The sequence below is a fragment of the Chaetura pelagica genome, unplaced genomic scaffold, assembly GCF_000747805.2.
Source record: "Chaetura pelagica isolate M959 unplaced genomic scaffold, ChaPel_1.0 scaffold222, whole genome shotgun sequence".
NCBI classification, from domain to species: Eukaryota; Metazoa; Chordata; class Aves; order Apodiformes; family Apodidae; genus Chaetura; species Chaetura pelagica.
The window spans coordinates 6,128,644-6,141,300 of record NW_009952711.1 but is presented as its reverse complement, the minus strand read 5'-3'; the positions used below and the strand labels follow the sequence as shown (position 1 = coordinate 6,141,300).

The 12,657-nt window shown below is 38.0% G+C and overlaps 1 protein-coding gene across 1 annotated transcript in view; it reads right to left on the bottom strand.

The window, feature by feature from the left end:
* Positions 1-3,931: 3,931 nt before the first annotated feature.
* Positions 3,932-12,657, bottom strand: part of WDR72 (WD repeat domain 72) — a 94,091-nt gene continuing 85,365 nt past the window's right edge. Inside the window, exons 18-19 of the mRNA XM_009994428.1 lie at positions 9,792-9,890; positions 3,932-3,987 (exon numbers count right to left, since the gene is read on the bottom strand). Of these exons, the coding sequence (XP_009992730.1) occupies positions 3,932-3,987; positions 9,792-9,890 (155 nt within the window). The remainder of the gene's footprint in view (positions 3,988-9,791; positions 9,891-12,657) is intronic.

The following is a 12,657-nucleotide window of genomic DNA, read 5'->3' as shown; positions in this document are numbered from 1 at the left end:
GCAGGAATCATTCAAGAAACAAAATTCTCATAGTCCCTAGTAAGACAATCCTGGGCTACTGTATGAATGTTATGTTGCATCCCAGTTCAGTATTACTTCTTTAAAAATAAGATGGATAATTTTTCACTTCTGGGATGTAGGAATTCAAACTGAAGGGAGAAGGGGAAGACCAGCCCTTGAAATTTCTCTGCATCCTTTTATCATGCAAGAAGAATGTGCTGCAAAATTCTGTAGAAATATCTACTGCGTGAAGCAGGACTTTGCCTTCACAGATGCCCCATCAGGAATGTGTTTGCAATGCTCCCTCAGCAGTGGCACAATGACTTTGAGATTTGTCCTGGAGCTCACTGCCCTCACTTGCCTTCAGAGAAAATGCTCATTCAGAAGGAGTGAATACCTGGTAATGCTGCTTATGGCACCTGACCCATTCTTTTCTGAATTTCCAACACTTCAGCTCAGTCAGACTTGCAAAATCATTTCCCTTGCTAGATTTCTGATGTCTGGAGTCTGTAGTCCTGTCACATACTGGGTTTGTTAATGTGTCTCCTTTTTTAAAGAATCTCATATATATTTCAAGTTCTATAACAATTTGCTTTGAGAACATCTTTCATTGGGTTGGGGAAGAGCAGTGCTCAACAAAATGCAACCCAAAAAGGAAGCAGTTGATTTCAATAATCAAATTTAAAGTATGTAAATTGCATGAAAGATTTCAAAATATAATGTTCGGATCTGGAGCCATAAATGAACAGTTGTTCAAAGTTTGGGGATGTTTCCAGGTAGCAATCAAGGTCAGTGACCATTTAGCAAGTATGAATCATTTGGAAAACACCAATTCCCTCATATCAGAGAGACATTAAGTAAGTTTTGATTTGAGCTTGTATTAAAGGACCCATATCTTCCTCATCAATTTTAAAAATAATATTATGAATTGTGCACACAATGTTAAAAATGCCTATAAGACTCAAAAGCTGAAAATCTACATGTAGGAAAGACCTCTAAAATTCCACTTTCAGGCTGAGCTAACACTGCTGGAGGTGTGGGCTGTCCCACACTTACAGGGTATCTCTGCCTTCTTCCTGCCCAGCTTGCTTGTTCCTCCTCTGCTCTGTGCACTGGGGCCAGAGCTGCTCTTGACACACAAGCACTAGTACAAACATCAGTGAGGAGACACAGAAACATATGGCTGGAGTGGGGAGAAACTGCCCTGAGTATGAAATCACAACTTGAGCCGTGCAGTTTCTTGTGACTTTTATTACTGTGACTCCTGGCTGGGGAAAAAACAAAAAAACAAAAACAAAAACAAAAACAAAAAAAAAAAAGCCCGATCTTGCTCCTTAAGTTGTTTAGATATTTGTGAATTTTTTACCGTGTATATAAAATATAGACATCTACTCTAAAATACCAGCATCTTACTCCTTTTGGCAAGATTCCTTCAGTGCAACACAATAAAAAAGGATGTTCTTAATTACCTTGCAATTTTGTTGTAAAATCAGTCTCCACAAGCACGAATAGAGCGGTACATCAGCGTGCATTAGTACAGAAATGTTTCTTCAGTTCTGGCTTACAAGAAACAATTGCAGGAGATTAATATGTATTTTTGTATATAGCTCTAAAATTGTCACTTTCATGTAAAAAGGTTGTTCTAAGTAAGAGTTCATATAGAGCATATAGAGTTGGTGGTTTGAAAGACATCTGGATTACACAGAAGATGTATTTGCTTTACTGGGAAATAAATGTACCTAATAAAAAAAGTTCCTACCTTACCTTACTGATACTGTAATTATAATTAGCACAAAGCAGGCATAAGCATGTGCCAAACAGCAATCATCCCTGCACAAACCATTCCAAAGGGCTGTCTGTATTGGCAGTCTGCTGATGTGCACTGCTTTGCAGAATTAAAGACAAGCAATCAAATATTGTGTTGCACAAATGTAATTGCTACTGCCCAGCAGTACTGGGTGTTGGACAGTGCCAATTCCGTGAGCTATGAGACCTCTTTGAACACATCAGTTTGCAAAATATCTAGTAGGAATAGCTTTAAGGAGATTTGTTACCCTGGCATTAAGAACAGAGCTGACCCTAGTGAGCAAATGCTGATGCAAAGCAGTAACGTTTGCTGTGAAGGGAAATGGACTTTCAATGCCAACGGGAAACTGTTGCAGCAAACTAGAGGTGACTGGTGACAAGGATGAGAGGCAAAGGTGATAGCAAGGCCCATCCTTTATTTGCCATTTCTTTTACTTTCTGCAAGGTTCCTGAAATGTTACTAAGTTTATGTAGTGATATTTGCAAATTTTTTTTATCTTCTTGATGTTTGCAATTCTGATTTAACCACAGAAGTGAAGAAGAGGCTATAAGTCAGCTGAAGGCATGTTCAGCTCTTGGCTGTGTTGCACAAGGGTAAATAAGTCAATGAAACTATTCCAGACATCCAGTACCATCAGTGAAAGAATGAAGCCACAACACTCAATAGTCAGATTGTTTAGCCACCATAATTCAAATACAAACAAAAGATCCATTTTACATCGGAAAATGCCTCATAAGAATAAGGAAAGTTGTTTCTGAAAAATACCAAATGTGTAAAAGCAGTGACTTCTCTGTAGGAAGATGTTATCTTCTCTGGATTGCAGCCTATCTGCATACTGCATACTCTTTAGCTGAATAAAAAATGAAGTACCACTTCTCAGAAGGCCCTTCCACTCAGTATTTCTGAAGACCTTGCTGCCATACATCCCACTTAGAGATATGGACTCATGGGACAAAATAAAAGACAGAAGTCAGAAGGCTCAATTTCTGTTTCCTGTTTAACCAAATTCAAGCCATAGGATGGCAACAGAAACCTGGTTTTGTCAAGCCATGACATTTGCCCAGGAGTAAGAAAGAGACTCGTTGCCTGAGAATCTTTCCACGCTGAAGAAATCTTCACTTTCCTAGCTAAGGCAGCTTGTGGCTAATGTGACAATTAGGAAGGATAACATCAGATCACAATTTCCACCATAAGATACAGCTCCAGAAAAGCACATCCTCAAGTCCCTTTGACTTCATCTGCACCCTGACTATTGGTAACACAGTGAGTTTACTGCTCTGAGTGGCTGTTCTTTGTCAAACCATCATCCATCTCCCAGAACTTTAGGTGATAAAAGAGTCTAATAAGCTGTAAATATTCTCCAAACATAATGAGATAATTATTTTACCAGGCAAAAATATATAGGTGCTTTTTCCAATGAGCAAATAAACATTCAGTGAGGTAAATAATTTCAGAAGAGGATTTCAATGAGCTTCTCCAACTTCGTTTCAACATAACATTTCTGCAGGTAATGATGATGGCAACATTTATAGAAAAGGAAAACATACATCCTAGACATGACCATATTTATAATCAATTTCCCATGCTGTCCTATTCACACAACGTTCTTTATACTTCAGTTGTTTCTAAATATTCCATGCTTAATTTAAAAAGTGCTTTTTATTTTAAATGCAAATAAATTTTCTAATTATTTCACATGCATTTAGTTTTGCCCAGTGTTAAAATGCTGGAGGTAATAAAAGTCAGAAGCAAGGGAGAAAAATTTAAATTTGATGTATGTAAAGGATACTAAAATTGATGCAAACATTTTATGGTCTATCAAAGCTCTAAGATTTGTAATCACTACATATACTAGTGAAAAACATCTAAAAATAAAGGCTTTATATTTTCTGTGTTAGAACTATCTAAATTTAATTGAATAAATGTAAAGCTATTAGTGATGGAAGTGAATTGAAGTCAATAAATCAGCTAAAAGCAGCTGATGTTATGGAGGGTATTTCTTGTGAAAATAAGCTATTACAGGTATATAATAATAAATACAAGTAATTCCATGTCCACACCACATATGTGCCATTCTTGGCTGTTCTTGTGCATCTTCTGGTTCTTCCAGCTAAGCAGAGTTTTCTAACACACCTTGCAGGAGCACACCTTGGATATCCAGGGATGTGGTTTCATGTCATCTAGAAAAGAAATACATTCATTTGGGTTAATGATTTTACAGTTTGAGGAAACAGGCAAGATTTTGTTTGTTGTTTTTGTTTTGGTTTGTTTGGGTTTTTTTAATGTTATTCACAATCATTTAATAGAGTAAGAAACTATCAATTTTGTAATGGAATGAAAACTTTCAGCATCAACATGGTACTGTTAAAAAATACCACAAACCTACCTCCAGGAGACTGTTTACATTATAATTGCTATTCTACAAGAGGCAATATGGAACCCAAAACTTGACAAGAGAATGTATGACAATCCTCAGAACTTTTCTCCTGAACAGTCTTCTCCTTCCTATTTTGTTTTAAAGGAAGACATTTTAGTAGATCAGCAGAAAGATAACTCTTATTTTAAAGTAATAAATTATTTATGTTTTCTCCACAAATATAATTTTCATATTATATGCATGTCCTTTCATCAGAACTGCAATAGCTGTAAACAGAAGTAATAGAAAGCGTATTAATTAGGCATTCGATTTTAATTCTGCCATGCCTTATCAGGATTCCACAGAAAAGCACTCTCCATCACCAGATTTTATCTTCGTTATTTCTTCTTATTTGATATATGGTAATATTCACCACCTGAAGTTTAAGTATTACTTGTAATAGAAACACTGCTCAGACAGATCCAACACCTTCCATGAGTACACAAACATCAAGAAAGAACACACTATTTCCTTCCCAGTCCATTTTGCATATTTATCATACTATCTATCATCTTTCTGTCTATCCATGTCCTAGACACAGAGAGATATACATTTTCATAATGTCCACTATGCAGTCTTCTGGTTTTACAGTTTTATTTACTATTTTAAAAAGCCCAAAACCTCAGAGTCAGGACACTAGTAACCCATAATGCTGACAGGACATGACAACACATTTGCTGCAGTGAAATTCTGATGGATTCATCTGTGCCTACACTGGAAATTCCAGAAAAAATTCCTAGGCACTAACACTTTATCCAGAGGGGCTGAGCAGTATGGGCTACCAGTGCCTGTGGTCACTGGGCTGCCCCTACACTGCATCCTCTTCTTGCTTCATGCCCTACTGTCAACAGCCTCCAGGACTCCAGTCCTCAATCGGTCCCCATTAATTTCTACCTACTTTTCATAAGGATACAGAAAATGGAAATCATGCTTTTCCAGGGTGCCTCATTTGGAAGTTTACTGAATATTTCCTTTCCATTCTGCCTCTGCACTGATCAACAGCCATGCAGGGGAGATGGTGCTGACTTAACTGATGTACTCTCCAGTGGATGGAACTTGGAGCTGGCAGGTGAATATTCAATAGGCTAATTATAATTTGCCTGATAACAAGATAGCCACAATTTTAGTGCTGAGTATTTAAGCACATTGTGGCTAACAAGAATCTGTTGTTCTTGATGCACGTGCTCATTCTCATTTCTATTTGCTGCAGTTCTGTTGCTCACAGGCTCTATCTCAGGGACAGTCAAAGAGCTTTCCCATCTCTGTGCCAAGGTCTGTTTAGGACAAGCAACAAAGCACGACTGTGAAAACTGCTCAGATTTTTCTACTATATGTTGTGCACTCAGAAGTACATTCTGTCCTGAAAAGTCAAAAATGAAGAGGGTAAAATGTAGTATGAGCAATGTTTTTGGAATGGAGGGATGGGAGAGATCATGAGCTGCAGAATGGACCAGTTGACTCAGGCAGGGACTGATTGGCTACTGAAGGCCATAAGCATATAGGGATCTTAAAGTTTACATGGTTTTCATCCAAAAGATGGAAAACACTCTGTAACAAATTCCATCTACAGTTTCCAACACAGTCTTCCATTAGGGACCCTCAATTTCCCTCTATTAACAAGTGAAATAATAGTCTGTTGCCTCATCTACTGCAATATCTGTGTTTGGAGAAATAAGAGGCAAGGGGCATTTGTGCCTACATTTTTTCCTGTGGCTTCAGTCCAAATCTATTAATTTTTCTCAGATCTATACTTGCAGAACCTTCCTTAGTGGGATTGCAGCACACATGAAACCAAAACATCTCACGTTGTCTCAAGTCCTGTTACATTCTTCTTGTATTTTGACAAAATTCAGAGCATTTTCAATCCCCTTAAAACTGATTTGAAGCAACTGCCTTTAGACAAGTTGATATGCCCTCTGGAGGTGTGAATTTTCCACCATTGTTTGTGCAAGAAAACTTGGGTGAATAGCTCAAACCTAGAAGTCTAACTTATACACCCAGGTTCACTCAGTTTTAGCCTTTTTCTCAGTTTCTCTACATGTAGAAAATATTTATATAAAGAAGCACTCTAAGGGAAAGTGAATTCTTTACAGGAGGTTGATATGACTAAAAGTCAAGTTCTACCACAAGCTGGTGTAATTCTTAACTGATTGTTATATTCAAGGCCAGAGCAGAAACAAGTTTGAAAAGCCAAGGCTTTGCATGTCAAACAGAAGTGGTCCTCAGCATGTCGGGAAAATGGCAGTGATAAACCTACTATTAGGCATCTGGGAGAGAAGCCCAGCATCTCCTCTGTGTGTGGGCTAAAATAGAAATGAGCCACTATCACAGATAATGGCAGCTTGTAGGCACATGAAGGGAGCAACTAAAATCCATTTCACTTAGACAAGAAACTGCAGTCTGATATTTGCCTGCGTCCGTCACATGTGAAAAGTGTTTGCTGTGAATTATCCAAGAGAAAAGTGCAGGTTTAGGGGTTTCATTACCCATCTGAGAGTAGTTCAGATCACACACTGAACACAAGAAATCACAGGTAAATCTCAGACTGGTGTCTTGGGCAGTCAAATGGATTCCTGCTATTCATCTGAGTATATGCCTGTTCCTGGAATTGCTGGAGGCCCACCTCTAGAGCACTGAGAACATGTGCAGACACATAAAAAATGTGCAAGTAAAATAAGCAGAGTAAGCTTTGTGTGGTTTTAGAACATTAAGATAACTTTGAAAATAACTCTCAGTCTACTGCTAATGTTAGGGACAGCACCTTCCAACATTAGAAAACTCAAGGCACAGATAGGTCTGTAAATAGCTACTCTATAGCCTTGCTGATTCTGGCAGAAGTTGTAATAAAGAGCCCTTTTTAGGAACAGTTGGAATTCCATGCAGGTATATTGTCATATTTTCACCTTTTCCTCAATGGAGAAGATAATAAAATCAATATATTTCTTAACATCAGTTAACATCACTTTTGCACATGACAACATATTGGAAGTGAAGCTCAAGGGACTCAGCAAAACACAAAAATGGACTTTTAATTTAAAACTTACAAATAAGTTTGTAAATTTGCCCAGACTTTGAGTGAGAGAGACTCTAAAGTCACAGGTTTCTCCAAACCTAATGCTGAGCTCCCAGGCACTCTCAAATTCCAAGATACAACTCAAAGTTAAGGCACCTGAGAAATACTAGGGAAAATCATAGCCAACCGAATGTCGTATTATTGTTTCAATGTTTGCTATTAAAAGTAAGTGTTAAGTTTTAAGTAAATGTATTGTCTTCCCAAATCTTTCCTTTCAAACAAGCACTTCTGTCAGAAGTGTCTTAATTTCTTATCACAGAATTTCATCCACACAAGGAGCAATAAATAATTCATGTTCCCAGCTCTTTGTTATGTGTCCCTGAACTGCACAGAGCTGGAAGGCTGACAGCTGTGTCAGGACAAGCACCAAAGATCTGACATGACAAGTGACTAACAAGTTTCTTTCAGTCTATAGTGAAAGAAGACAATGGCATAAAGTGCAAAAACAAAATCCTGAAACAAATTGAAACTGTTTCTTTCTCTTTACCTAAGTGTTTGCTATGAGCTTATTTCCGACCCATAACCTCTGGTCATTTTATAGTACTGCCCAACCCCCTTTACTCCTCACATTCGCCTGGCCATTTACGCCTGTCCACGGATCAATATGAGCAATTCTTGGAGAAATACGATGTCTCCATGACAACCAAGCCACAAATTCTCAGTGGAAAGCAGTGAGACCAGTAGTGAAATCTCCTGAGGTTTTCAGACCTATAAGACAAGATGTCTTAAAATGCAGGAATGGACAGAAACGAAAAGCAGAGTAATTCATTGTTTATTACTAGTTTAATGATGTCAGATGGACCGAATGGAACTCAGTTTTTAAGTTTAGATGCTTTATCAACATGTATTTTTGCCAGTCAATATGCACCTCCTGACAGGCTTTTATTCCTTCCATTACTTCATATAGATATGCAGACTGCAGAACTCAATATTCAAGTTCCCATCCAAACATGTACACTTTGCCACACTGACTCAATTTAAGGTTTAAATTAATGTTATCTGTAAGATACATCAATTCTCACCTGAACACTTCAGTGCCACCTTGTTCTAATTCTTTCTCACTTTAGAACAGACCAGAACTTGGACAACCTGCATTTTTGCCCATTATAATTGTTGAAGGGACTATGGATGGTTTCTGAAGGAGGTGCCATGCACCACAGATTGTAGGTGCTGTAAGGAATTAAACTTGGCTCCTTTCTCAGTAGATTATCTATTTCTTTCTAAATCTCATGCTGGTTTGTGCCATACAGCATTGAGTCCAAGCCTACGTGGCTCTAAAAGGAATACAGGCTTACAATTCATTGGTTTCAATTATTCTAACATATACTGGTGTCCATTCCTGTGGAAAAGATGAAAAGGGAATGTAGTTCAAATCAGGTATATGACAGCAGTTGAACTCCCAAGGAATCTTGGAGGAGTGGAGCGTGCTGAAATATAATCCCCTAGACATGGGTCCTATCTGGGTTCTGAGATGACTTTGGGGACCTGACATGGATTTCAGACTGCACCCTTTGACTGAAAATTAAATCTCAGCAGTGTTCCTTGGGGAAGGATCAGGGGACTGTTGGCAGCTGCCCCCTGTCAGCACAGGCTGCAAGATTTGGAAATCTCTTAACTAAGCTGACAGGCCGCAGAGATGATGAATCAAAAATATGATACACGGATCAGCACACAAAGATGCAAGAGGGTACACAGAAACCAGATAAAGCAGGGAAGGAAAATATCAAGTGAAGAAAGATGTTTAACTCCTTCTCTAATGAGGACTCTGTGCAGGTTACAGATACAGTGTATGTAGGTCAAGCTCACAGTTTGCTTAAAACATCTTAGTATTTAGTCGCACAGAGTATTTTTAATCAGCTGTGACTCAATACACTTTCTATTTAATTGTCTCCCTTTGAGATTCATTTAATAAATTTCATAGATGTTCCCTAACAAGAAAGATAATGAAAGTACATGAAGATAAATCTTTTAGTCACCAAAAAAAATGCACTTTATGGATGTTCCTGTATTTAGCTGAATCAATGCTAAGAGCCATTAAAATGAAATAATGATTGTGAACTGATTTAAAGAAAAGAATCAAGCTATTTAACGTGACCAATTTGCTTTCCTCCAGAGATACAGTGTTTGAATGTCCACTGCTACATTCTATTGCAGTATATACAGTCCTTTTAATTTTTCATAATCTCATGCTACCTTCAAAGGGTCAGACACTGTACATATATTAAGTAAGCAACATAGTCCAAAAGTAATTATAATGAACTAGTAGTGTCAGCTTTCTTTTTGGTTATAAAGCCTTTATCCTTTCTAAGACCTGAATTCTTGATGAAAGAGGAAAGGATAACAGCTCCACACTGTGACCCCTGGAGGTGACCATTAATTTGACATTGCAGCTGCTAAAAAGGAAGCAAGCATTACAGTGTGCTTTTTTTACAGACCCAAAAGCTGTGTCAGATTTGTCACTTGATACTTGGTGACTGTCTTTAAATGCCTCTCACCTGGACTCTCAGACTCTTCCAAGACACATCTGTCAGGCATATCCTCCACATCTTGGAAGTTTGCCGAGTTTGAGCTCTTGTCATGCTTCAGTGCACTCACTGGAGTAATAAAGAACAAAAACAAGGGGAGGGAGAAATGGAATGTATTCAGAAACAAACAATTCCTGGTTTTCTGCAGAGCTCTCAGTGCTGAAGACATACTTCGTAAACACAAATAATAGAATGAAATAAAACAGAAACTCAAAGTACTTATATGCAACCATAGAAGAGTTGAAAAATCTATAGACAAGAATTAATTCAGGGAGAAGTTTGAGGCTTTGGCTTAAATGTGATTCCTTTGAAGCAATTTTTTTTTTTTCTGATAGAATCCTAAAACAATAATTTAGAAGCCATGAAAAGTGCTTGTCTGTTTCACCAAAGCAGCCAGTAAACAATATAAAAGATCAATGAGGTGGTTTTGTAATTACTGGAGTCATTCACCAGGGAGAGAATTGGTGTTTGTTTTAAGATGAAAATATGTTGTATATAACAAGCTAGAATGTGTAATAAAATCACTGATAATTCCAAAGTGCAGTAAAAACCAGCTTGAGTTACAGTTTAGGGATTACCAAATTTTATTTCCTTTTATTGTTAATTGCTAAAAACATTTTCCCTTCAGAGCAGGAAAATATTTTCATGGAAACAATTATTTGTCTGTATATGACTTTTTAAATTCACTTCACTTTAGAACAAATGCCACGTAAGTTTTTCCTGGACAGAAGGCAGGTAATTCCCTTGTCAATGTCCATTTCCTACTCTTCTACTCCACAGATATTTTTGCCCTAATAAATACCTAGGAAACCAAGCAAAGTTCCAAACTTCCATGTGGACAGGGATGCCAATGGCTCTGCAAAATCTCAGTGTAGTTGTGTCCTGTTTTCAAAACAAGAAATTTGTTCCTTTATAACTTTTGATTGTTTTGTTGGTTTTTTTTTCCCCACCAAATGAATATTTGCTGAAGGATGAATTAAACACCCACTTAAATTTTCCAAAACTTTGAGTGAATCAACACAGCCTCAGGCCATTACTCAGACAGGAAATGCTCAAAAGAGATATTCCACCTCAGTGCTCTGCACTTGCCATTGGTTTGCAACTATTGATTCCAGGTCACCGAAAGGTTCCATTGTTCTCCACTCCCGCCTCCACACAGAGCTTGTTGAAGCAATCAAGGATGCAATACAATTGTGGAAATAGATCCTTGAAAATGTAATATTAAAACATAACAAATACTGAAAGCTGTTATAGCAACATAGTGCATTTCAACTTAAAAAAAAAAAAAAGCAAGCAAAAAGAAAAATGTCAGTAAATTTTGCTTTAAAAATCTGCCTTGGATGGCAACTAACCTGTGTACAAAACCCTACCCAGGTAGAGCAGGAACACTGATTAGATTTCTGAACTCAAAAAAAGCCAACAGACTTGTATCAACAGCAACTTATCCACATGAAGAGGAGCTTTAGTCCTTATCTCCGCCATGGAAGTTCTGATATCATGATTTGCATGAAGTGAGCTGACACTGAACAGCTTACAATGATGGCAAATGCTCCTGTTCAGCCATATAAATGCTATGATATGTGCAGGAAGAAATCTCTTCAAATATATCAATGCTTTTCTTGCACTTTTTACAACATCTGAACAGTTTTCAAATACACTAATTGAAGGCCAGGACTCCCACTTCAAAAAACAAAAATTGGAAAATGCAAGGATGCATAATTTTAAAAAATTAGAATTGTTTCAAATTTGTTAGAATATTCTTCCTGAAACAGTTCTTCCCATTAAACATTTAGCTCCGCTGTCTAGTGATAGAGTCATAGCTCTGTGAATTTACAAGACAAAACTACTTTGAAGTAGAGCAATAGGAAAATTTCCAGCAGAGCACACTGTGATAAAAGGGAGAAAGCAAAAAGTACAGCTATGTCTCTGCAGAGAAAGAGAAAAATCACAAGATCAGCCCTCTCTAAAAGACCTAGTAGTGACCAAAAATTCAGAATTTAAAATGAATGCTTTTACCCATTAAAGAACTTCCACAGCCAACCAAAGAGGGGAGATGCTTCCACAACACTGAGCACCAGTCTCAGTAGGAGAGGGCAGGTACTTCCCTTGCTGGAAGTCTGTGCTGTAGTTGCTCTTGAATGGGACGAGGACAAGCATGTTTAAGTGCTCTGCCTCTGTCCCAGACTGTGTGAGCATAATTAAAGTAATTTAAAATAACCTGCTTGGTTTTACAGCAAGGTAGAGCTGAGCAGTGTGTGTAGCACAGGTACCAGATTTGGCTGAGAAGTGACTCAGAACATGATGAATCAAAGACCAGTAGAAGAAGGACCGTGCACAGATGAGATACATCAGAAAGAACGTGTGAAGTGAACAAGAAAGAAACTAAGACAGACAGCAAGATCCTTTGGAAAACCAGGATGATCTTCAGTCTATATACTTGAGTAGAGACTTGGACACATTTGGGAGAGGATGGAGTCCCTGAAAACCAAGAAAGACAAAAATGGCAGAGCTGATATGGCTGAAAAATTACAAAACCCAATGATGAATCACTTGTTGGTGGCAAGGAGACATTAGGAGCAGTTTAAATGGAGTGGGAAGCGTGGATTAAAAGAGTTTTCACTGGGACAGAGAAGCAGACTTGTGTAAAAGGAGCTAGTGGAGAATGAAGTTCAGCAAGAAAAAGAGGAGGGAAAGTTTTCAGAAAACCAGGAGACAGGCTGGGACAGGCTAGGATGGGGTCACTGTTGCAAGAGAGAGATGTGTATCTTAGCCTCGTCGCATTCTCAGAAGTACACAGACCTCGTGGGACAAAATTGAGGCAAATAAACTTCCCTGT